Consider the following 24217-nt stretch of genomic DNA (forward strand, 5'->3'; position numbering starts at 1 on the left):
GCACATTAAGAATAAACATCATATACACATGAAAACCTGTGTTTTTAAACTATTTTGTGAATACATTATTTTATGTACTGACTGGGTCTAACTGTTCAGCTCCTGATTAGAGAAGCACCATGTCAATGAGGAGTTCTGGAACTTTCTGCACAAGGGCTCCTTCCTAGCCCCACCCTGTCTCCCCAACCCTCCAATCGCAGCATGCCCTTCCTCCCCCACCTACTGATCTTCCAGTCGGGGTTCCCTTTGATTAATGTGACCCTGTCATGCATGGGGTCATTTGAAGGTATTATCCCACCCCCTCACTTCCCAGTGAACCAAGGCCAGAAAAAAAAACAGACGTTGATGTGTAATGGGGCCTCAGAGCCAGTCTTGTCCGTGGCCTCAATTGCTTGTTCCGCAATCCCTCTGGGGATCACTGCCCACGATTTGGGAACTCCTGCTCAAGTGATCGTGATTGTTGTAATCTCCTCCCTCCCTTTAGCGTCTTTGTTTTCTACTATTCTGGGGATGCTTTTTGTTCAAAGTCTCTGCCAATTCCCCATTTCCCATTATTAATTCCCCAGTCTCACACTCTAAGGGACCAACACTCACTTTAGCTATTCTCTTCCTTTTTATATACCTGTAGAAGAAGCTATTGCTGTCTGTTTTATATTTCTTTGTAGTTTTCTCTCATACTCTAATCACTCCCCACGGTGGGATGGATAATGAAATGAAGAGAATTAGGAATTGGAAGATGAAGCAAGGACAAGTCAAATGCACTTGAGAGTTGTTCCCTAAAGTTTCACCCAGCTCTGTGCTGGGGTCACCAAACCTTCAGGAGTCTCCAAGAAATAAATATTCATCTCCAGGACACTGCAGTGAGCAACACCTAAGATTGTAGTGGCTGGAAAACAAGAACGGCAATTTTACTTTTCACTTTCTTTGAACACTTTCATTTCTTGGCTGTAAAAATATTGAGGATGGCACAAAAAGGGGGTTGTTTGACTGAGTAAGGTAGTTGAAAGCAAGCCGTCATGTGAGTGAAACCTCCAGGGATAGAGCCAACCAAAGCTGGCCACCCTGATGAATTTAATGTCTGCTGTGGTCCCTGCAGTCTCTGGGTTACTCTCGATCACAGCAGTTTTGCAAATGCGGATATTGTAAATAGACTCCAATGTAGCATTACAAAGGGCAGCTCATAAGGCATTTCATATCTGGGTATAGATTGCAGAATATGCTGGTCACAAGATGTATGCACTCCCTTGTGTCTAGACTAAAGACATGTTTGCAATGGTAATGAACGATCCAGTGAGTATTATAAACTCATTCCTGTGGCTGTGTTTTCAAACTGCTGTTTGCTTCGCGCAAGAATGTTGTCCAAAGATGATATACTCTATGAAACTTAATGTTTGGACACAGCTTGGTAACTTGGTGTACCCGTTTTAAAATCTCTCCTGTTCTTTTTGGCAAGTGACCAATCTCAGATTTCAAATTTCCCTGAGAGTCTTTGCTACAGATATAATGTACAAAAAGTAAATAATATTCCAATAAATCAGAAATATTCATTGCACGAATATCATTTGACTCAGTGCTCAGTTTAAGCTCTAACCAGACAAATTGTACTAAATTTCATTGCATGAAACTAGTGAAAGCTTTCACTCACTGCAGTGGGGTCATTCAAAACCTGGATCCTAACTCCCACCATGTCCCATTCACCCATCACCCCCCCTGTGCTCACTGACCTATTCCCAGTCCTCCCAGTCTGGCAGTGCCTCGAGTTTAAAATTCTCGTCCTAGTTTTCAAATCCCTCCATGACCTCTCTCCTCCCGACATCTGTAACCTTTCCCAGCCCAACAATCCTCCGAGATCTCCGCAGTCCTCCACTTCTGGCATGCCTCCGATTTTAATCGCTTCACCATTAGTGGCTGTGCCTTCAGTTCCTTGGGCCCTAAGTTCTGGAAATCCCTCCCTAAATCTCTCTCCTGCAAGACCCTCCCCCATCTTTGACCAAGCTTTTGGTCACCTGTCCTAATATCTCTTTGTGTGGTTCAGTGTCAAATTTTGATAATGCTCCTGTGAAGCTCCTTGGGACATTTTACTACACTAAAGGTGCTACATAAATGCAGGGTGTTGTTGCTTAAATCAGAAATTTCTTGGACATGTACTTTACTTCCAAAAACACAATTATGTTCTTTTTCTATAAAGTGTACTATCTCATTTTATTCCAATTTTGGCATAACAGCCAATAAATTATATAAACCATACAGGATATTGTATCTCAGCAATACAGCTAATGTAGAAATAAATCTTTGTCTGTGGCATTGTCTGCAAACAATAATCGACATTAATGCAATACCTGCAATTCCAAACTGTTCAAACGTTGTTCAGTTATTAGCTTCTCGGCACATATTTCCATGTGTTGTTGAATTTGAGGGACAGAACACAGCTTTTGAACAATGCAAAGGCACACTAGATCCTCCGTGAATGACTGACTGATATAAATCAAGGTGATGACCTGTTTACCAGCACATGCCTCAATTCAGAAGGGCCGCCAAATTTTGGTGTGCCTCCAGATCCTGAGACACAATGCCTTGGAAACAACGCATAGGTCGGCAAGATAGATGCCCCACATTTCACTCCTACAACACACTGCTCTCTGTGCTTCCAGTGACTGGCAGGGTTGATAACTCCCCTGGACTAGAGATTGTCCAACTCGGTGAGAGCTTCCAGCATTTCTTGCTTTTGTCTGGGCTTATAAAGTATTTTGATTTCTCAGGATCAGTGAAATCAACTCTCAGGGGTTCAGAGTGATCCTTGGGGGATCAATAAGATCAACTCTTCGGCATCAGAAAGATCAGATCTTGGGGAGTCGGAGAGACCAACTCTTGAGGGGTGTGGACGTATCAGCTCTCAGGGTAGGATGGTGGGACACGGGTCAGTAAGGAATCATTTATTGGGAAGCTTTCTGAATTCCCAATACACAGTCCACACCTTCCAGAAACAAAAACCTTTTCATAATGTTCATGGGGAACAGAGTCACAACTGCATGGGGACCCAACCATTGTCAAACAAATGCAATATTTGCAAACTACAGGCAAGAATCATGTGATCAAACTACCAGTATAGGAGTTGGCTAGACTCTGAATTACATGTCCAGTAACATAGCCACTACACCATACCCATCCCATTCCATCCCTATCCAATCAGTAATAGAATTTATTCAGTATATGAGAATCTGTCACTATGGTTGCCATACAAGAGGCCTGTTTTTTAGTTATTCTTGGGATGTCTTGCATACGAATCAACCTTAAAATGTGGAGTGGAGTCACATGTAGGCTAGACCAGGTGAGGATGGGGGTTGGTGGGGTGGGGGGCACTCAATAAATTTTTATACTAATCCAGCTGCTTTTATTGTTAAATTGCCTCTTGTTTGCTAGTTCAGTATCACTAGCACTGGGCTCCTGTATCTAAGCTTATCATATTCTGAGTGTTTAATTAAAACAACAACTTGCGTTTATGCCTTTACCTTTAATGCAGTCAAATATTCCAAGGTGCTCACCCAACAATAGACAAAAGAATAAAAAACAAAAAATGCTGGAAAAGCTCAGCAGGTCAGGCAATATCTATGGAGAGAAACAGAGTTCAGAACAGAAATACACAAAGGAACGTTGTCTCCTGAGTCATTCACCCAGGGTTAGCGCCATGACTTTCAACACTCGAACCCGGATTCTGTTAGAAATGAGTTTCAGTTGTGTTTGGAGAGACAAGTGCTTCAATATTGTGTAATGAAATATTTACCAAGGCAGGGCCGGTTTTACACTGTGAAGCCAGATCCATCATGAACTGGAGAAAAATTTTTAGTCTAGACTGGCATCTCAGATGTGACTCAGTGAGTAAGACTCACCTCTGTGGGTTCAAGTCCCACTTCACCACTTCAGAGACTTGAGTGTATTATCTAAGCTGACACTCCCAGTACAAGTACTGAGGGAGTGCTGCACTGTCGGAGGTGTCTTCTTTCAGATGAAGCGTTACTAAGACTGATCCACTGTCTCATATAGAAAAGCAGGGCATATACTCCTCAACCAGGGTCACTAAAATAGATTATCTGGCCATCATCACATTGCTGCTGTGGGATCTTGCTGTGCACAATTTGGCTGCTGTGTTTCCCACATTACAGTAGTGACCACAATTCAAAAGCTCTTCCTTGGTGTAAAGCACTTGGAGCATCTTGTCCACTCACCCAACCTGCCTATCCCCAAAATACTTTCATCCAGGACTCTGCCCAGCCAGAAGCGGGAAGAGATCTTCACCCTATCCATCTGAAATTGAACTCAGATTGTAGAGGCGGAAAGACAGTGTTGTCACCATCATGATCCCTTGTTTTATTTCAGAATTGCACAGGTGAATGGGCTTGTACAGCTTTGCTAAGGCCCTTGAAGTTTCCATTGAGTTTACTCAATGGCTGATGGCTTCATTCAGAAGTGGCCTTTTTACCAGCAGCCTGGTCCCAGCAGTCTTCAGATTTGGGTTTTGATTGACTGAAAAGCTGGCTTTTCTCTTCAAAGAAACAGTGGGGTGGGCCTTGACTTTATGTGATAGGGTAAACCAGGTGATAGTGGGGTGAAAGCAGGATGATAAGAGGATGTTTCACCTTGTGGGAGAGGCTAGGACTAGGGGACACAGTTTAAAAATAAGGGCTCTCCCATTTAAGACAGAGATGAGAAGAATTTTTTTCCTTTCAGAGGGTTGTTAGACTGTAGAATTCTCCTCCCCAGAGAGGCTGGGTCACTGAATATTTTTAAGGCTGAGTCAGGTTCTTGACAAGGGAGTTAAAGGTTATCAGGGGTAGGCAGAATGTGGAGTTGAGCCCACAATCAGATCAGCCATTATTTTATCAAATGGCGGAGCAGGCTTGAGGGGCCGAATGGCCTACTCTCGCTCCTAATTTGTAGATTCGTATGTATCTTTTTTGAAGTCAACGGAATTAAAAATGGAGTCGGATGTAAAACAGGTTGTTGATTCATTCAACATCATCCATTTTAAATCTTTGTACAAGGTTGAGATTTACCCCAGCACCATTTCGTAAATGTTGGCAGCCGGAAGGAAGCAGAACGTTGGTGAGTGGCCCTTTCGGGTGCAGTTCTAAAGCAAGTGCAGGAACAGTGAGATCCTGGGGAGATAAATAGCACACAAAAGCAAGGAAGTTATACACTGGCTGTACCTCAACTGGGCACCACATTTCAGGGAGGATATGAAGGCTTCAGAGAGAGTACAGAAAAGATTTACGAGAATGGTTCCAGTGATGGAGGATTTCAATTCCATGGATAGATTGGAGAAGCTGGAATTGTTCCCCTTAAAGAAGAGAGGACTGAAAAGGAAATTTGATAGAGATGATAGATGTTCAAAATCATGAGTGTAGATAGGGAGAAACCGTTCCCATTGACAGGAGGATTGAGAACCAGAGAGCACAGGTTTAAAGTGATCAGCAAAAGAACAAAAGGTGAAATGAAGAGAAACTTCTTCATGCATTGAGTAGTTAGGATCTGGAATGCACTGCCTGAGGGTGTGGTGGAGACAGAGTCAATTGGAGCTTTCAAAAGGGAATTGGATAAGCACCTGAAGGGAAAACATTTGCAGGGACATGGGGAAAGGGCGGGGGAATTTGACGAGCTAAATTGCTCTTGCAAAGGGCCAGCATGGACATGGCAGGCCAAATGGCCTTCTTCTGTTCTGCAGCAATTCTACGATTTCTCGATTCTATGAAGTAAATATTTTCCAGTTTTATTTTAAATAGAGGGCAAAGCATGTAAAATTAAAGTTTATTATTTGAAGTGTTGGATCTGTAGATGCTATCCAGACCAGTTGCCAACTAAATATGGGGGTTGTTCAAATGTTTGGTAAGTTGGGCAACATCTACTGTCTGGAGCCTGATCATGTGGTGTTAACCCAAACCCAAATATGGCTTATGGCTTTGTGCCAGTAATTTCCAAATTCATATTCAAGTTGTTAGTGTTGTTTGTTTCTATTTTTACCATGTACTCCATCAGTAGAGAGGTACTGCCATTTCAGCATAGGGAATAACCACAACAAACTCAACACCAATTGTGAGACTAGAAAAAGAATAAACACAGCAAATTCCAAACAACACCAGCTGATCCCCTAAGCGTTGCTGGGATGTGAAAGTAATACCCAAGAGATCAGAGATATAATTATTTTGAGAGACTTAGATAAACTATGATTGTGGTTCAGTAGCTAGCAATCTCGCCTGTGAGTCAGAAAACTGTGGGTTCAAGTTTCACACCAGCGATTTGAGTACAAAATGCAGGCTGACACTCCCAGAACCATACTCAGGGAGAGGTGGAGAGGGCTCACTTGGCAATTTCAGAGCTTTGGCAAAAGTGGCTGTCAGTGGTGGAATGATTACAACTGGGGATACACAAGACCCCAGGATTAGAGGAGTGTAGAGGTTAAAAAAGCCAAAGAGCTAGAGGAGATTGCAAAGATATGGTTGGTCCTCTGTCTGTTGTAATAGTGCAGATTATCTCCTAATTGACTGAGAGAGTTGAAATATACTTCTTCCACTTTTTCAGGTGTGTTCACCAATACAGGCCTCTGGTTTATTTTGCTGAGTTTGGTGGAGTTAGTGAGCAGGAAATAATTTCTAACCCCCATCACCCCTTCATAGAGTCTAGCCCATGTGACCTTAGCAGTTTTTCATTGAGATTGATGTCATTGCTAAATCACTGCAGGATTCAGTCCCAGCTGGATATTATTCAACTCTGGGTACCGCAATTTAGGAAGGATGTGAAGGTCTCAGTAAGGGCGCAGAGGAGATTCACTAGAACGGTACCAGGGATGAGTAACTCCAGTCATGTGGAGAGACTAGAGAAGCTGGTCTTGCTCTCCTTAGAGCTGAGAAGGTTAAGGGGAGATTTAGTAGAAGGTGTTCAAAATCATAAAGGGTTTTCATTGAATAAATAAGGAGAAACTGTTTCCATTGGCAGGAGGGTCGGTAACCAGAGGACACAGATTGAAGATAATAGGCAAAGAAGCGAAGGCAAGATGAAGAGAATTTCTTTTACACAGTGAATTGTTGTGATCTGGAATGTGCTGCCTGAAAGGGCGGTGGAAGATTCAACAGTCACTTTCAAAAAAATAATTGGACAAGGGGAGAGAACTGCAGACTCTGGGAAAAGAGCAGGGGGAATGGGACTAATTGGATAGTTCTTTCAAAGAGCTAGTGCAGGTATGATGGGCTGAACGGCCTCCATTTGGGCTGTTGGATTCTATGGTGTTCATGCTGCATTCCATAAACCGAAGAGAGGCTGTAGAGCTAGGTGAAGTTGAGAATGAGCAGAGGGATAGGGAGAGGGATCAGGGATAGTGGCAGAGGAAATATCAAGGAAATGAGAGGGAGTATTGGGGTTTGGAGAAATGAAGGGATATAAGAGGAAGATAAACGGATTAAATGGTGCAAGGCAGGGAAAGTGCAGTCAGGGGGAGAAAGAATGTGAAAAGGGAGAGTTTGGTAATCTCTGGACCATTGTGGAAGTTTTAAGCACATCCCATTTGGGGATTGGGGAATCCAGAATCATGATCTCAGGTATGTGTACATTTCTGTACTTCAAGATCCCTAATATTAATGTATCTTTACAACATTCCCAAAAATTTGGAGTTATATCCACACAATTAAATCACTCCTGGGAAAGAGCTTTTTCCAAAACATTTTATTGGATGTGAGTAGAGTTTATCAAATAGATTTAACAAGAGCAGGCAGGAGCAATCTACACAATCAAATCAGATCCTATTCATTACAGAAATAACTTTTTTTAAAGCCCTTTATCTCATACAAATACACCTATATATAAAATATAAACATGTACAGATCAATGGGTCATCACAGTCTGATATCAAAGTCCTTGATGTTATATTTCTTTGGTGACTCAGTATTAATGCTACGTGAAACAGATGTGCCCTGACATTTAATAGTTAATTTAACTGTAGCAAGTCGCCAAGGCTTATTTGGCAGGACCCCCCAAGCCTGTGAACTTAACTACCTAGAAGGACAAGGGCTGCAGATACATAGGAACACCGGCACCTACAAGTTCCCCTCCAAGCCACACGCAATCCTGACTTGGAAATATATCGCCGTTCCTTCACTGTCGCTGGGTCAAAATCCTGGAACTCCCTCCCTAACAGCACTGTGGGTGTACCTACACCACATGGACTGCAGCGGTTCAAGAAGGCAGCTCACCACCACCTTCTCAAGGGCAATTAAGGATGGGCAACAAATGCTGGTCTTGCTAGAGACTCCCACATCTCAAGAATGAATAACAAAATTATTTGTGTACAAGTAAATAGCTATTAGATTCTTGTAGATATAGTGCCAGCTTTGAGGAATCTTGAAGACATCCATGAGGAATTGTTCGGCATTTTGTAAAACATAATCTATATAACACCAGAAAGCCTTATGCCCCAAATAAAATAATTTTGTTTAAACCGTAAGAGAAGACTTTCCTTGTTTAATATTTCCAGTGATAATAGTGACATAAACTGTCCATCAGTAACATTTTGATAGATCAAAGACTGCAATGTCTATTATGGATCAAAGTTTAGGTCCAACATCTTCTTCATCTCAGTTAATCAGCATCTTAGAAGATAAAGTAGGGATTACTGTCCTCTGCAACACAAAGAATGCAATAAGTGAATTTTCAGCAATACCTAAAAAACTTTCTGCCACTTTTATTATTCAGCCCAGAGTTGATCTTCAATCTCCATATACTCTCCATCAACAAGACTGTCTACATGACCTGGAACAGTGAACCTCTGTCTCAGCCCATCTGTTCCTGGAAACCTCAACCATTGCATTGGGTACCTCTAGACTGAACCATTCCTACTTTATCACCAAGAAAGTGCAAAAGGGTAAAAACTATAGATTGAAAAATCAGGCCAAACACGCAAGCAAGTCCCAAGCCCCAGAGAAACAGTCATCTCTGGCCACTACAATGATGTTCTATTGCTCTTAATGGAACTGTGAAAACAAACATTAGTTCTAGCTTAAAGGTACTGATGCTTAGCTTAGAAGAACAGGGCAGGATGAGTATGAGCTAAGTAAACAAATTGTTCATGTTATTACTAACAAATCCACCATGAAGTATTACTTACCGACTTCGTATTGCACATTGTCAATCTCAGCATTAATCTCATGACTGTCATCTTCATTTGATTCCTTATCATTATCTTCCTCATTGAGATTGGAGTCAATTCCATCAATGTCCTCATCACTGGAAAGGACTATTGAGTCTATGTCCTCTGAGTTGATACCATTATTCTGGGTCTACAGGCAAAAGGATTTGTATTTGGAGATTAACGACAATTGGAGGGATTGGAAACGATTTATAGATTGTAGAATTGGGGTCAGAAAACCCCAACAATAAATGAAATTTTAAAGGTTGTTTTGCATCTGTAATGGAGTGTAGCATCTTGAAATATGACAGCCTAAACATGACAGACAAAAAGTAGGTATAGATTGTTATATACTAAAGGTTTTTCAGCATTCTAATGCGAATTTCAAGGAAAGTAAAGGATAGACTATAATCCTGGATTAATTACCTGCTAAACGGGCTGAGTTTGGTTAAAATGGTTGTTAAACTGACTGTTCAAGAGGCATGCTACAAAAGATATCCAAATTGGAAAAGTGTTATGCAGACTGTCTGGAAGGCTGTGGCTAAAGTGGCCTGGAGAGACGGTGGGAAACAGTTCTAAACACCAGGGCCAGAATCTTACATTGCCCCTCCCCCCACCCACCTTGGTGAGTTCTGAGGCCATGTGGGGGAGAGCATGAAATTGGCTGGATGGAATTCCCTCCGGGTTCCTGCCCACTCCTACCTAGTAGTGATTTTATGCTGGGATGGGCAGGGCCTCAGACGGGAAGCCACCCTTCTCCCAGTTAAGGCCCTTAAATAGCCACTTAATGGCCTTTCCCGCCCAACTTCAACTTTTAGGCTGGTGGGGGGATGTCAGCTCATGGGGGGAAACGCGAAAATAAAGTAAGTTTGATCTCGGGTGGGAAGGGGGGATGTTGCCTCTGTCAGAAGCCCCTTGCTGACTGGGGGCGTTCCCCCCCCTTAAGGCCTGGTGACATCCGGAGCTCCCTCCCACCCTGGCCTATCCCCCAAGACCTCCATCATCCCCCTGGTGACCCCCCCAGGCCTTCCCTACCCTCCCCACCCTGGAACCCCTGCCATTTAACTATCCTCCAGTCCCTGGGACTTGGTGCCAGGCGGCTCCCTGCAGTGCCTCTTCCGGCCACTGCAGTGCTGTGTCTGGAGGGACTGAAGAGCTGTCGGCCAATCAGTGCTCATTAAAAGGTAAAATGGCATCGGGCTGGCTGGAGTCAGCGGGGATGAGTTCCCTGTGACTCTTTGGATGGTGGGGGCCAAGGGCCAAGGGCCCAGGGCGGGGGAGGGTAGGGGGCCAGGGGCCCAGGGCAGGGAGGGTAGGGGGCCAAACCCCCGCCATCCTGAAAATTCAGGCCGAGGTGTAGTTTCTGGAGCAGCAGTCTGTAACCATGGCAAAGCAAGAGAGGAAAGTTATCGAAAACTGTTTTTGTCGGCAAGAATGGTATAAGATTAGCCTGTCTAAAATGCATGCAATGGTTATAAAACAGCGTCCCCTCTAACTTAAACATGAAAGAAGCTCCACTTGTATATATTGCAGGCGGTTTGTTTTAACACCTTTAACTCTTTAGGATAAAGTGAAAGAGGAAACAGTCCCTGAGACCAGAAAAACGCCAAACAGGATATCAATAGATTATTAACCTCTTCGTCTTCTGAAGCAGAACCGTTGGTCATTCTAAGTTTCAGATTGTATGACTGATATAAAGGTACAATGTAAATCTCATGGCATTTTAATGTTAATGAAACCAATAATTAGAAAAGGAGTAAATCATGGTTTATTTTGACCTCTGATTATCCTGAAGAGTTAAATAAAACAAACAGCCTGCAATATACCCAAGGGGCGTTTCTTTCATTTTTACATTAGAGGATACACTCTTTTATATAACCGTTATGTTTTTGCCTCAGACAACCAATCATTGTAGTCAGGGTACTGATTTCATTTTGTTTTTCCAATAAATCTGTAAATTGGTGCCTTTGATCAATATTATATGTTTTTATCTCTGTCTTCTAACCATTTTTTAAAAGTTTATTATACTGAGAAGTGCCAGGTTGAAGTTGGGCCAATATGATGGTGGTAGGAAGGGGCCGGCACTGCAGCCATTCCTGCTTTTTGTGGTAACGTAAGAACATATGAAGTAGAAGCAAGAGTAGACCATTCAGCCCATTGAGACTGCTCTACTTTTCAGAATTACATATGGTCATCTACCTCATTCCACTTTCCTGCCAGATCCCTTAAGTCCCTTAGTGTCCAAAAACTCAATCTCAGTTGGGAATCTATTTGACGACTAAACATCCATAGCCCTCTGGGATAAAGAATTCCAAAGATTCACAACCGTTTGAGTGAAGAAATTTCACCTCACCTCAGTCCTATATGGCTGACCCCTTCCTCTAAATTAGGGCCCCCAGTCCCAGATTCTCCAGCCAGGAGTAACAGCCTCTCAGCACTGAAATGTTGGCTTGGGATTTGAGGGAACATTGGGGTAGAAATTTGAAGCATTGAAGGGAAGGCTCAATGCAAACATGAGAGAGAAACAGGGACAGTGGTAATTAGAGTGGGAAGGGGTTGGTGAGGAATAGAAACACCAGTTGGGCTGTGTAGCCTGATCAGTGCTGTTGATTCAATGGGACGGATGGCGGAGATGCTGAGACATCCTTTGTGGGCAGTTTTCCTAACGACACAAAGTTGGGAAACTAATGAATCCTCACCTGGCCAGATCACCGTGTTATCAATGCTGAAAAAGATGAAGAGATTCGGCCCCTTATATTTTATCAACTAATTCAGCTCTTAGGCTGTCTAGCAATAAATTGAAGAAAGGGAAAAATACCTCATCCTCTAGAGTTTGAACATCTTCATCCAAGTTTTCATTTGACATTTGCTGATTGGCCAATTCCTCATTATTCAGGGTTTGATCATATATCACATCCAATCCAGCCGGCTCATACATTGTGTTTTGTTGGCGAATGTCCTCATTACTGTATCCAATCATAGAATCATCTTCACCGTTTAATCCCAATGAGCCCATTCCTTGCACAGTGTCAGAGTATGGGAGAACACTAGCAGGTTCCTCTGTATCAGAAACTTCAATAGACAGTTCCTGGGAGTTTTGTTGGTCGTACCCAACATCCACAGCATTGGTATCTACCCAGGGTGCGAAAGGTCTCTCATTGTCTGGCAGAAAAGGTCTCTCATTATCTGGTACTCCAGGTACCCCATAATCCAGATCTCCTGGTACTCCATAATCTGGGTTTCCAGGTACTCCATAATCTGAGTTTCCAGGTACTCCATAATCTGGGTTTCCAGGTATGCCATAATCGGGTATATCATATGGTTCATTCATAAAGGGTATCCTGAAATTATTATCTTCCAAACTGCTTGAATCTTCAAACGAAACCTCAGAACTCATACTGAGGGGTCTAGTATTCCTGATTACTGAGTACTCCTGTGGACTATCTCCCACATTATCTGTTTTTACCTTTGAGAGTTGGGATTTAGAGTTCCTTGCAAAACCATGATACATAGGTATACGTCCATAGTTTGGGATATTATAATTAGGGAAGTAGTTTGGGTAGTTGCCAGGGAACGAGGGATTCACAGGCAAGTAGGGATAATAAGGTTGCACGGGAAATCCTGGTCGATAAGGAAAGTAACGATTGTAAATAGACGGATATAACTGTCGATAGTACCGATAGTAATTCTGTAATTACAGAACAACAATGTAATATTATAAATTGCTCTTAAAGCTTATCCTATAGCTAGACTGAATTGAAAAAACACACTAAAGTACACAGAACAAAATCTTCCATATTTATAATGACTTTAATATAGAAATGGTCCCAAGGTGGTTCACATAGGTTTGATGACTTTACAAACAATATATTATTAGATTTGGGTGGAAGTTACTACCACCCCGCCACCCCGCCACCCCACCACCCCCCCACACCATCCCCCCCCACCCCATCCCCCCCCACCCCACCCCCCACCCCCCACCCCCCCACACCCCACCCCCCACACCATTCCAGGAACCAGACTGGGAGGTGGGGAGCCTCCTCAATGCAGAGCCCATGTCTCTCTATCCCTACCTCAGCTCCTCAGCTACTGAAACTCTCATTGGTGGACTCTGTGGATTCAAGGGAAATGGGGATATGCTGGGTATTGGAGTTGAGGTAGATGAGCAACCATAATCTTTTTGATTGGTAGAGCAGACTCATGGATTGTCTGACCCATTTCTGCTCCTATTTCTTATGACTCTGTCCTCTCCAGACTCAGCTACTCCAGAGCCCTCGCCAGGGCAATCTCTCATCCTCCTCTGTGAAGTTCAGTTCATCCAGAACTCTGCTGCCCATATCTAAACTTGCACCAAGCCCCTTTCACCCATCACCACAACCAACCCCTCTACCCCAGCCATTCTCCCTGACCCACACTGGCTCCCACTCATCCAAGAGTCAATTTAAAATTCTCATTCTATTGCTTAAATCCTTTCATAGACTCACCCCTTCCTATCTCTGAAAACTCCTTCAGTCTTCAAACCCACGCTCACCCCCACCATCCCGCCACCATTCTCCCTAACACTATCTTCTTGTATGTCCTTCTCTTTCTTTGCTCCCGCCATTGGCGGCCGTGCCTTCAGCTGCCTAAGCTCCACGCCCTGGAATTCCCTCCCTAAATCTCTTACCCTCTAACACTTTCTCATCTTTTAGTCCCTCTTTTCCCCAGCTCTTTAGCCAAGCCCCTGGTCAGTCCTCCAAATAGCCTGTTGTTTGGCTAAGCGTCCATTCTATCATCTCTGTGAAGCACTTCGATATGTTTATATTACATTATAGATTAATTGAAAAGGATTTTATTTTATAAAAGCACAGATTAAGTAAGAATGATGGAAAAGGTGAATTACCTCCCGACTGCTGGATATGTCTCTGGCTTTACGGATCTGAAAAATTAAATGGATGACATTGTGAATCATACAAAGGAATTATCAGGATGGTCTCTGGAACTGAGTAACTTACTCTAACCTTCAGTTTCCAGACACCATTGTCTTTGGGGTTTTGGAGGAGAATCTCTCAGGGATTTGGGAGAGAAATTTCCAGTCTTCTGGGAAGAATCACCCAGAATTTTGGGGGGAAACTTCCCAGAGTTTTGATGGAGAATCGCCCAGAGCTCTCCCTGTTATTGGTTGAATCACCCAGAGCTCTCCCTGTTATTGGCTGAATCACCCGGAGCTCTCCCTGTTATAGGCTGAATCGCCCAGAGCTCTCCCTGTTATTGGTTGAATCACCCAGAGCTCTCCCTGTTATAGGCTGAATCGCCCAGAGCTCTCCCTGTTATTGGCTGAATCACCCAGAACTCTCCCTGTTATTGGCTGAATCACCCAGGGCTCTCCCTGTTATAGGCTGAATCACCCAGAGCTCTCCGTGTTATAGGCTGAATCACCCAGAGCTCTCCCTGTTATAGGCTGAATCACCCAGAGCTCTCCCTGTTATTGGCTGAATCACCCCGAGCTCTCCCTGTTATAGGCTGAATCACCCAGAGCTCTCCCTGTTATTGGCTAAATCACCCAGAGCTCTCCCTGTTATAGGCTGAATCACCCAGAGCTCTCCCTGTTATAGGCTGAATCACCCAGAGCTCTCCCTGTTATAGGCTGAATCACCCAGAACTCTCCCTGTTATAGGCTGAATCACCCAGAACTCTCCCTATTATTGGCTGAATCACCCAGAACTCTCCCTGTTATTGGCTGAAAATATTATCTGTCCTCTGAGGTTCAGTGAGCGTGATCAAGGCTTAATGATCTTTGCTCACCTTTCTATTCATGGCTTCATCCACAAGTTCCTACAGGCCTCTCCCTGCTTTACCTTCTATCAGTTATTCCTCGGAGACCAACCTCCCTGTACACAGGTATCTCAACCCTCCCTGTTCCCAGGCACTGCCATGAAACGTATCGGTGTGTGCTTAAAACAATACCCCTAACAATACAACAAATATTTAATCCGGGTGTGTAGTGAGTCTTTTCAAACAATTTCACCAGCTTCATACAATGCCCTTTAAGGGTGATACATGGACTGATTAATCAGGAGAATTAAACTTGGCAAACATTCAATTTAAAAAGCTATCATATTATTTCTGATTTATTTTAATTAGCAAGTAGTTTCTTATTTTGAAGAAGTGATACTCACTGGGCTGCTAAACACTGCGGCCACCAGGCATGTGATGAGAATTAGAGTTTGCATCTTTTTGCGGAGTTTTTGATCTGCAATACAAGAACTTCCTTCATTACAGCACGCAGTGTGAAAAGGTAATTGGATAAAGGCTTGAAATGATTGTTAGAATGTCATTAAATATGTCGACACCCTGGTGAATTATTAGTCATAATGCTCATCTTTGATGAGTAGAAAAAATGTCACAAGACGTCCAACAGAGGCTTCATCAAAAAAAAGAAATGAGCTAAGGAAGACATTGTGGGGGGCGGGGTTGGGGTGGAATGAGGAGGGGTGGAATGGTGGGGGGGAGAATGGGGAGGGGGGAATGGTGGGGGGGGGGAGAATGGGGAGGGGGGAATGGTGGGGGGGGGAGAATGGGGAGGGGGGAATGGTGGGGGGGGGAAATGGGGAGGTGGGAATAGTGGGGGGGGGAGAATGGGGAGGGGGGAATGGGGAGAGCGGGAATGGGGAAAGGGGGTAAATTGGGGAGGGGGAATAGAGAATAGGGAGTGGGGGAGTGGTGAGGGGTGGGAATGGGGATAGTGGGGAATTGGGAGAGGGAGGGAATGGGAAGATAGGGAGAGGGGAGAATTGGAAGGAGGGAATGGGAGATGGGGAGAAGGGAAATGGGGAGGGGGTGAATGGGGAGAGTGGATAATGGAGAGAGGAGGAAATGAAGAGAGGGGTGGAATGGGGAGAAGGGGGAATGTGGAAGAGAGGGGGGAATGGAAAGAGAGGATAGCAAAATATTGGCCAAGGAAGTTGAGGGTCTTAAATTTGAAGAGGCTGGAGGGTTTCAGGAGAGAATTAGAGTAAGAGGAATGGCTGGGTTATAGGATGGAGGAGGTTACAGGAATGTGGAGGCTGAGGTTCTGAAGGAATTTAAACTCAGGAATTAGTTAAATGTGATTCAGAAACTTTTCCAAAAACTCTTCATACGGTCACATGATCATTGTGAAACCAGGTGGGAGGACTAGGGGAAGAGGGACAGGAGAAAGGGGGAAATAGGAGGGGAATGGGGGAAGTATGACAGGTGTCAGGTAGAAAATACAATTAAAAACCAAGCTGAATACAGAAGATTCAGAGGGAACGTGAAGAAGCAAATAAGAGAAGTGAAGAGAGATTATGAGAAAAGCCTGGCAGCCAACATGAAGGGGAATCCCAAAGTCTTCTATAGGCACATAAATAGTAAAAGGGTTTTAAAAGGAGGAGTAGGGCCAACTAGGGACCAGAAAGGGGATTTACATTATTAAATGAATACTTTGCATTTGTCTTTACCAAGGAAGCAGATTTTACCCAGGCCACGGTGACAGACGAGGAAATTCTATCATTAGAACAGTTCAAAATTGATAAGGAGGAGATATTGAATAAACTGTCAGTACTTAAAGTTGATAAGGCACTAGGACTGGATGATATGCATCCAAGGATATTGAAGGAAGTGAGGGTAGAAATTGCAGGGGGCACTGGCCATAATCTTTCAGTCTTCCCTAGACTCAGAGGAGGTGCCAGAGAACAGGAGAATTGTAAACATTACGCCCATGTTCAAAAAAAGGTTGTAAGGATAAGCCCAGCAACTACAGACCAGTCAGTTTAACTTCAGTGGCGGGGAAGCTTCTAGGAACAATTATTCGGTATAGAATTAATAGTCAGTTGGAAAAATATGTGTTGAGTTGGAAGAGTCAGCATGGATTTCATAAGGGAAAATTGTGCCTAACTAACTTGCTGGAGTTTTTTGATGAGGTAACATAGAGGGTTGATGGGGGTAATGCTGTTGATGTGGTGTACATGGACTTATAAAAGGCATTTAATACAGTGCCACACAACAGACTTGTGAGAAAAGTTATAGCTCATGGAATGAAAGGGACAGTAGCAATGTGGATACAAAATTGGCTGAGTAATCAGAAACAGCGAGTAATGGTCAATGGATATTTTTTGAAGGTTTGTAGTGGAGTTCCCCAGGGGTCGGTATTGGGACCCTTGCTTTTCCTGATATATATTAATGATCTAGATCTTGGTGTGCAGGGGACAATTTCAAAGTTTGCGGATGATACAAAGCTTGGAAGTGTTGTGAACTGCAAGGATAGTGTAGAACTTCAAAAGGAAATAGACAAGTTGGTGGAGTGGGCAGAAAGGTGACAGATGAAGTTCAATGCAGAGAAGTGTGAGGTGATGCATTTTGGTAGGAAGAACATGGACAGCCAATATAAAATAAGGGGTACAACTCTAAAGGGTGTGCAGGAACAGAGGGACCTGGGTGTATATGTGCATAAGTCATAAAGGTGATAGGACAGGTGGAGAGCAGTTAATAAAGAATATAGTATCCTGGGCTTTATTAATAGGGGCATACAGCACAAGAGCAGGGAGGTTATGATGAACTTATATAAAACACTAGTTAGATCTCAGCTGGAGTATTGTGCACAGTTCTGGTTGCCACACTTTCGGAAGGATGTAAACGCATTGGAGAGAGTGCAGAAGAGGTTTACAAAATTGGTTCCAGGGATGAGGAGCTTCAATTATGAAGATAGATTGGAGAACCGGACTGTGGTCCTTTGTGAAGGAGGCTGAGAGGAGCTTTGACAGAAATGTTCAAAATCATGAGGGGGCTGAACAGAATAGATAGGGAGAAGCTGTTCCCGCTCGTAAATGGATCGAGAACCAGAGGGCACAGATTGAAAGTGATTTGCAAAAGAAGCAAATGCGACGTGAGAAAACACTTTTTCACGCAGCGAGTGGTTAGGGTCTGGAATGCACTGTCTGGAAGTGTGGTGGAGGCAGGTTCAATTGAGACATTCAAGAGGGCATTAGATGATTATTTAAACAGAAACAAAGCGGGAGAGTGGCACTGAGTCACAATGCTCATTCAGAAAGCAGCGTTTAGGGAGCACAGATCAACGGCACCATTGATAAAGGCAGAAGGTGCAGATGAAAGTGACCTATGGTTTGGAATAACAAGGGTGGACCTTGTTACCATGGTCCTGACATCATGGTTGCTCTGCTTTCAAACCCTAAGTGACAGCTGCCGCTCCCCAGACTCTCACCCCAGTGCCCGGTGCTAGAATCCATGGGTGAACTGAAGGGGGAACTGCAACAAGCATTAAACAGACGAAAAACAACAAAACCTGCGGCCCCGATGTCTTCAAAGCTGGTGGGCTTTTGCTGACACCATGACTCTGTGTCCTGGTCCTAGGGATTTGGGAGGAAAAAGAACTCCTCCCTACCCCCACCCCAACTTCAGGAATGCAACTGTTGTAACTATTTTCAGGAAGGGAGATAAATCACATTGTGGAAACTATCGAGTTATTTCCCTCTGGCCCACAGCAGGACTGACACGAACTCCCTGGAATCACCTACTTCCTGTGTACAGGACAGGATTTTTCAGATGGCGGGGTTTCCCACCCCACTTCCCTAAGAGTTGGTGGGGAACGCTTTCCCACTGATACTGGATGTCCCGCGGCCACTCAACATCTGGGGAGGAAGTCCCGCTTCCGAGACCTCTGGCCAATTGGATGGCCAGCAGCTCTGTCGCCCATGCAGGGCCAGGTTTGAGCACTGGCCATTGATGGGACTACAGCCATTCCCCTAAGAAGAAGGGTGGGGGGGGGAAGGGGCGGGATTTTACGGCCCCATCTCCCGCCAGGATCGTCCGGTCCCGCCGAAGGTTAATGGACTTTTGGCTGGGCTACCGAATCTCCTGTGGCGGGTCCCACCACAACAGGGCCAGAAAATCCTGGCCTAGGTTATGGAGGCTGGAATGAAGGTAAGTCCAGGCTCCTGCACCCCCTTTAGAGTTACAACCTTTATTTTATATTGTCTCTCCATGTACTTCCTACCAAAATGAATCACTTCGCACTTCTCCGCATTGAACCTCATCTGCCACTTGTCCGTCAATTACACCAACTTGTCTATGTCCTTTGAAGTTCTACACTGTCCTCCTCACAGTTCACAATGCTTCTGAGTTTTTTATCAACCACAAAAAAATGTTGCCCTGTACACCAAGGTCTAGGTTATTAATACCGTCAGGAAGAGCACGGGTCCTAGCACTGACCCCTGGGATCCAGCCCTGTCTCATTTGTGATTCTCAACATAAACAGATGAGTAGGCAGCTAAGGTTTTGAACTGGGAATTAGGCAAACAAATAAATATCACTTCCATCCTTAGATCACACAAAAACCCTCTTCATCAGGGGTCGATGGACATTACGGCAAAACCTTCTCACAAAATGTGCAGCAACAACCTTTCCCTCTCTCTGTGCGGACCATGTTTGTCCCCACAGTTCAGAGACTGATGTTCCACAGAGTGACACTCCAAACACTCTCCTCTCCTGCTCTCCCTTCTTTACGAGGGCCGGAACCTCAGCTGACACAACAAGACACGTCTGTCTTGTTTTACTGAGTTTCTGTTGGTTCACACAGTGGGTTATTGGAGTGTAGCACTTTACCAGGAGTGGCACCTGACACTGAGGTGAAAATCTGATCAGTATTTGCAAAGGAAGAATATTAAAAGATATGGGGAAACAGCAGGGGCATGGGATCAGTTAAGGCAACTCCAGCTGAAGTGCTAGCACCATTAGAGTGGTGATGGGCAGAATGGCCTCCATCTGGGCTGTAAAATCTATGATAAAAAGTTTATGTAACTCACATATATAATTTTTAACTAATTAATGCTGTAACAGAACACAATGCAGTAAATTTATAATTAAGGAACTTACTAATACTGAGTTTCTGAAAAGTAATAATGTGATAGGGGAAATGTTAATCCCAATGTTACACCAGGTATTCAGCATCTCATGAAACTTCCAAATATTTCCTCTTGTATAAAACAAACAACATGTTACCAGTTACCCACTTTGATCAACCCATAACATCACAGAAAAGCATTGAGTGAAAGTTCAGCACAGCTGTGGGATAACTGAGATGAGGAATGGGATTCTGAGCCAGTTAAGACATAGCTCTGGAATATTAGCTTACTAATGAATATTGGGTTAAAATTGCAACATATCTATTCCTGGATCTATTATTAAAATTCAGCACTGTATATCACTCGATAAAATCTAATTCCAATAGCACTTGTCGGGTAGATTGTTGAATAGCAGAAACCTTTGGACTAACTAACAACCCCATCTCCCAGACAGACTGGGTGCAGGGGTACTCAGGTGGGTCAGGGGTCTGCACCCGAAACATCGGCGCGATCTTGATGGAATCACCTGACTCAGGTTCCACCCACTAAACTGGCCACAGCCCAGTTTAAATCTCTGCATTTCCGCCGATTGTGCTGATTCAAATTGTGCTCCTTTTCACTGTAGCACAGGCACCAGTCAGCACATTGCAAACAATTTCCTGTATCAAAGATTCTTTTAAGTTACAAACAAACTGAAGTTACAAATGAATTGACTGGTGTACACCAGTGAGCTGGTTAAATAGATCCGTAGAGATTTTAAAACAACATTTCCGGTGATTTTCAATCAGGTTACAGGATGGGGACCTGGCCAACTCTTAGTCAAAACGCTTATTTTTGTGATAAACCCATTTTCAGCTGAATTAATAAAACTGCACCAGGTTTTAAACGCATCACAGAATAATCATTAAAATAAACAGCGAACTATCCACTGACCACACTGGCTCATGGGAGATTTTACATTTGGGATTATGCAAATGAGTTTTCAACGAAATTCGAACCATTACTTAACCAAGACAATATTGAGAACATTTCCCAATTATGCCCAAAGTGGAAACTCAACCCCGTAGTTTTTATTTTAATAAAGTTTTTCTCTCTGTGGTGTGATATCTCCTGAATGTCAGATGGATTCTCACTCCTTATAGCTATTCAGTTTTCACTGCTGGAAGTGAATGCATTGAGACAACATGTAAGGGAGATCATGTTCACCAGCAAGAAACCAACTCATTCAAGAAAGAAAAGGAAGGAGGACCAAAAAAAAGCATGAAAGGCTCTCAACTGAACGAGGGAGGTGGATTCAAATGATGCACAACCCTGGACTATCTATCTGTGACTACCCCTTATCTCTAGGAGGGTCACGTCCGAGTGTTGCTATCAGGTCTGACTGGATACATGCAGCTTGGAATCTGAGAGCAAATAAAATGAAAATGAGAGAAACTGCACAGTGTGTCTTAAAGGAAATGTCTGTAAATCCTGATTAAGATGTGTTCTCTTAAATGTATCAAAAGGTTACACTGTATTCATCAGAAAACTCATTTCTAAAATGCAACTGTAAACATTTACACGTGCAGGTTGGCCCCTCTTTAGAAAGACTTCACAAAGGATTAATGCATCTTACTTTCCATCTGAAATCCCTGGAGCAGAATCTTTAGCAAGATTTAAACATTTTACATCTAAAGTGTCAAACTCACTCAAAGTAAAACCTCCTGCTTAGATGTCAGTCAGATCACCGCATTCCCTTGTGCTAGAGATGTGTCATGTTGGTTCACTCAGCTCAGAGCTGGAATCAGGGTTGAGATTTGTATGAATCCGACCTGAATATTTTCGAGAATCAGTTCAGTAACCTGACTTTACTGTTCAGGACACAACAGATCAACCAGGGCAGGTGAATGACAACTGCTGCAGATGGCATTAAGATACTGATCTCCATTGGGGTATGTGAGACTTGGAGAGCTGCCTAACATCACCTAACATCCATCAGGACTGAATCAGACAATACAATCCCCTGAGGCAGTCACTGACAATTACTACCTGTCTTTTCTACGAATGTTCCAGGCTGATTTCAAACTCCCCAAAACGTTCTATCATGTATGGTCTAAAATTCAATGAAAATATGCACAAATTAAACAAACTCTAAAGGTTGAAAAATAAGTCATTCTGCTGAATGTCATGAAATAAATTGGAATATGTTGAATGTGAGAGTTTGAACATAAATAAACTTCCATGACAATTAACAAAATCCCTTTCCTGAGGCAATTGCTTAAACACAGGCAGTCACTTCCAACACAGAAACTTTTAAAAATTCCTTCCGATCAGCTCAAATACAGATCTTTCATTTAAATGAATTATTGTTCACTTGTTATAAATGATTACGTGTCCTCTCAGTTTTTTTATTCAAGATACAACACCACCTAATATTTTTCAAACTGTTAAGTAGACATTTCAGTAATTTGACTGTCAGTTTGTACTTGAATAATGTAACACGCAAGTGCTTAAAACATTTCTGTCGTTACCTCACCACTTCTCGAAGATGCAGAGATCACTGGAGTCAAATAAAAAGTAACACAAAGTCTTTCTCAGCTGTGAATGGACTAAACTCAGCTGGAGTAGAAAGATCAGTCTCGCTGGGTGAACCAACTCACTCTGGAAACTTATCCTCCTGGGACTCAGGCTGTGTCCAAATCACAGCCAATCGCTGCTTCGAGAATCTGATGAAATGAGGTGATACAATCATTATTAACCCTGTAGACATTAGTCACTGGGGAGGGAGGGGGATAGAGCAACATTTTCCCTCAGGTAACCTTTGCTGACTAGGCAAGGTTTATTAAAATTCTTAACCCTTGCTTCATCAGATCCACAAAAACCTCCAACTTAGGAAAGGTTGGGTCCTGACAATATTTAAATCTTTAGATAGGTCAGTCAGCATGTATTGTTGTTTCTTGATTAAATATAAGAATGTTGTTGATTTGTGAGTGTTATTTTCATATTTATTTAACCATTCGAAGTCCATAAATAAAAGCAGAAAGTGCTGGAAAAACTCAGCAGGTCTGGCAGCATCTGTGGAGAGAGAAACAGATGTTTCCAGTCCGCATGACTCTTGCTCAAAAGTTTGAATTCCCGAAGGGGAGTTTCAAAGAAGGGTCATACAGACTCTCTCTCCACAGATGCTGTCAGACCTGCTGAGTTTTTCCAGCATTTTCTGTTTTTGTTTCAAATCTCCAGCATCCTCAGTGTTATGCTTTAATATGCTTGTGTTGTTGGGTTGGAGTAGTTTCAATAACTCCCAAAGATTGCTGACCGCAAAGACTCTAACTTTATTGTAACAGGTTTACAGCGTTATGACAATTTTCACCTGTAACAAAGCCAACAAGTTGGTGCTAAGGGATGGTACCGGGTTCCAAAGCCAAACGGTCCCGTAAGAATATGTGTTAATCTATAAAGCTGGGGAAAGAGCAGTAAATCCAATGGTCTCAGTAGATTAGAGTTTAGTGAGATTAGGGAAGAGCTCAATATTCTCTAAATTAGGCAGATTCTGGCAAAGGCCACGAGTATAGGAGTCCGGGCTTCTCACAACGTTCATAACATCGCTTGGAAGATTCTGTTTTAACAAGTTAGCCTTTGGAATATTATCAGCATCAGAGATCTTTCAAAGAACAATGTCAAATCTTTAGAGGAATCACACGGAGTTGTTTGTCATATGGATGACATGGTACATGGTACATGGTACATGCTACATGGGTACATTACCATTGAGTCAGTCCCTTTCTTTACCTTTGGAGGTAATGGGAATGGAAGATTTCTGGGTGTATATAAACACATTGGTTTTGCTTTTGGGCTTGGCGTCATACAATACTGTGTTTTTAACTCTCCCAACCCTGTAAATAACTTTTGGGAATTCTGCTGTGAAGTCTCCTGATTGACTTTCACTGTCTATTCTGTTCAGTTCCACACATGCCTTTCTACTTCAAAGTGAACAGCTCTGATCTTCAGTTACATACACTACTTCAATAATTACTTTCCCTCTGTGTTTTAAAGTAGCTGTTAATTCTCCCAGAACCTTCAATTCTGTTCCTCCTGGTCTCTGTAGGATGGTTGAAGGACTCTCCTGTTTAATCAGGGATCAGCATCTGAAAGAACAGAAACTCCAGTATCCAATTTAAAGAGTGTCCTGTGATCTTTGACCAGGATCTCT

At 43.2% G+C, this 24217-nt stretch overlaps 1 protein-coding gene across 2 annotated transcripts; it reads right to left on the reverse strand.

The window, feature by feature from the left end:
• Positions 1–7689: 7689 nt before the first annotated feature.
• Positions 7690–22682, reverse strand: LOC144680545 (uncharacterized). Of its 2 annotated transcripts, XM_078541682.1 has the most exons (7): positions 22539–22682; positions 15328–15401; positions 14052–14087; positions 12440–12857; positions 11988–12391; positions 9149–9320; positions 7690–8663 (listed from the first exon to the last, which is right to left on the reverse strand). In XM_078541682.1, the coding sequence occupies exons 2-7, from the start codon at positions 15379–15381 to the stop codon at positions 8635–8637; spliced, it is 1113 nt and encodes a 370-aa protein (XP_078397808.1). In that variant the 5' UTR covers positions 15382–15401; positions 22539–22682; the 3' UTR covers positions 7690–8634. The 2 variants fall into 2 exon arrangements, with proteins under 2 accessions (XP_078397808.1, XP_078397897.1); XM_078541771.1 differs by lacking the exon at positions 9149–9320 and having other exon boundaries at positions 7706–8663.
• Positions 22683–24217: the final 1535 nt, after the last annotated feature.

This window comes from Cetorhinus maximus, chromosome 1, assembly GCF_964194155.1.
Source record: "Cetorhinus maximus chromosome 1, sCetMax3.hap1.1, whole genome shotgun sequence".
Lineage (NCBI taxonomy): Eukaryota > Metazoa > Chordata > Chondrichthyes > Lamniformes > Cetorhinidae > Cetorhinus > Cetorhinus maximus.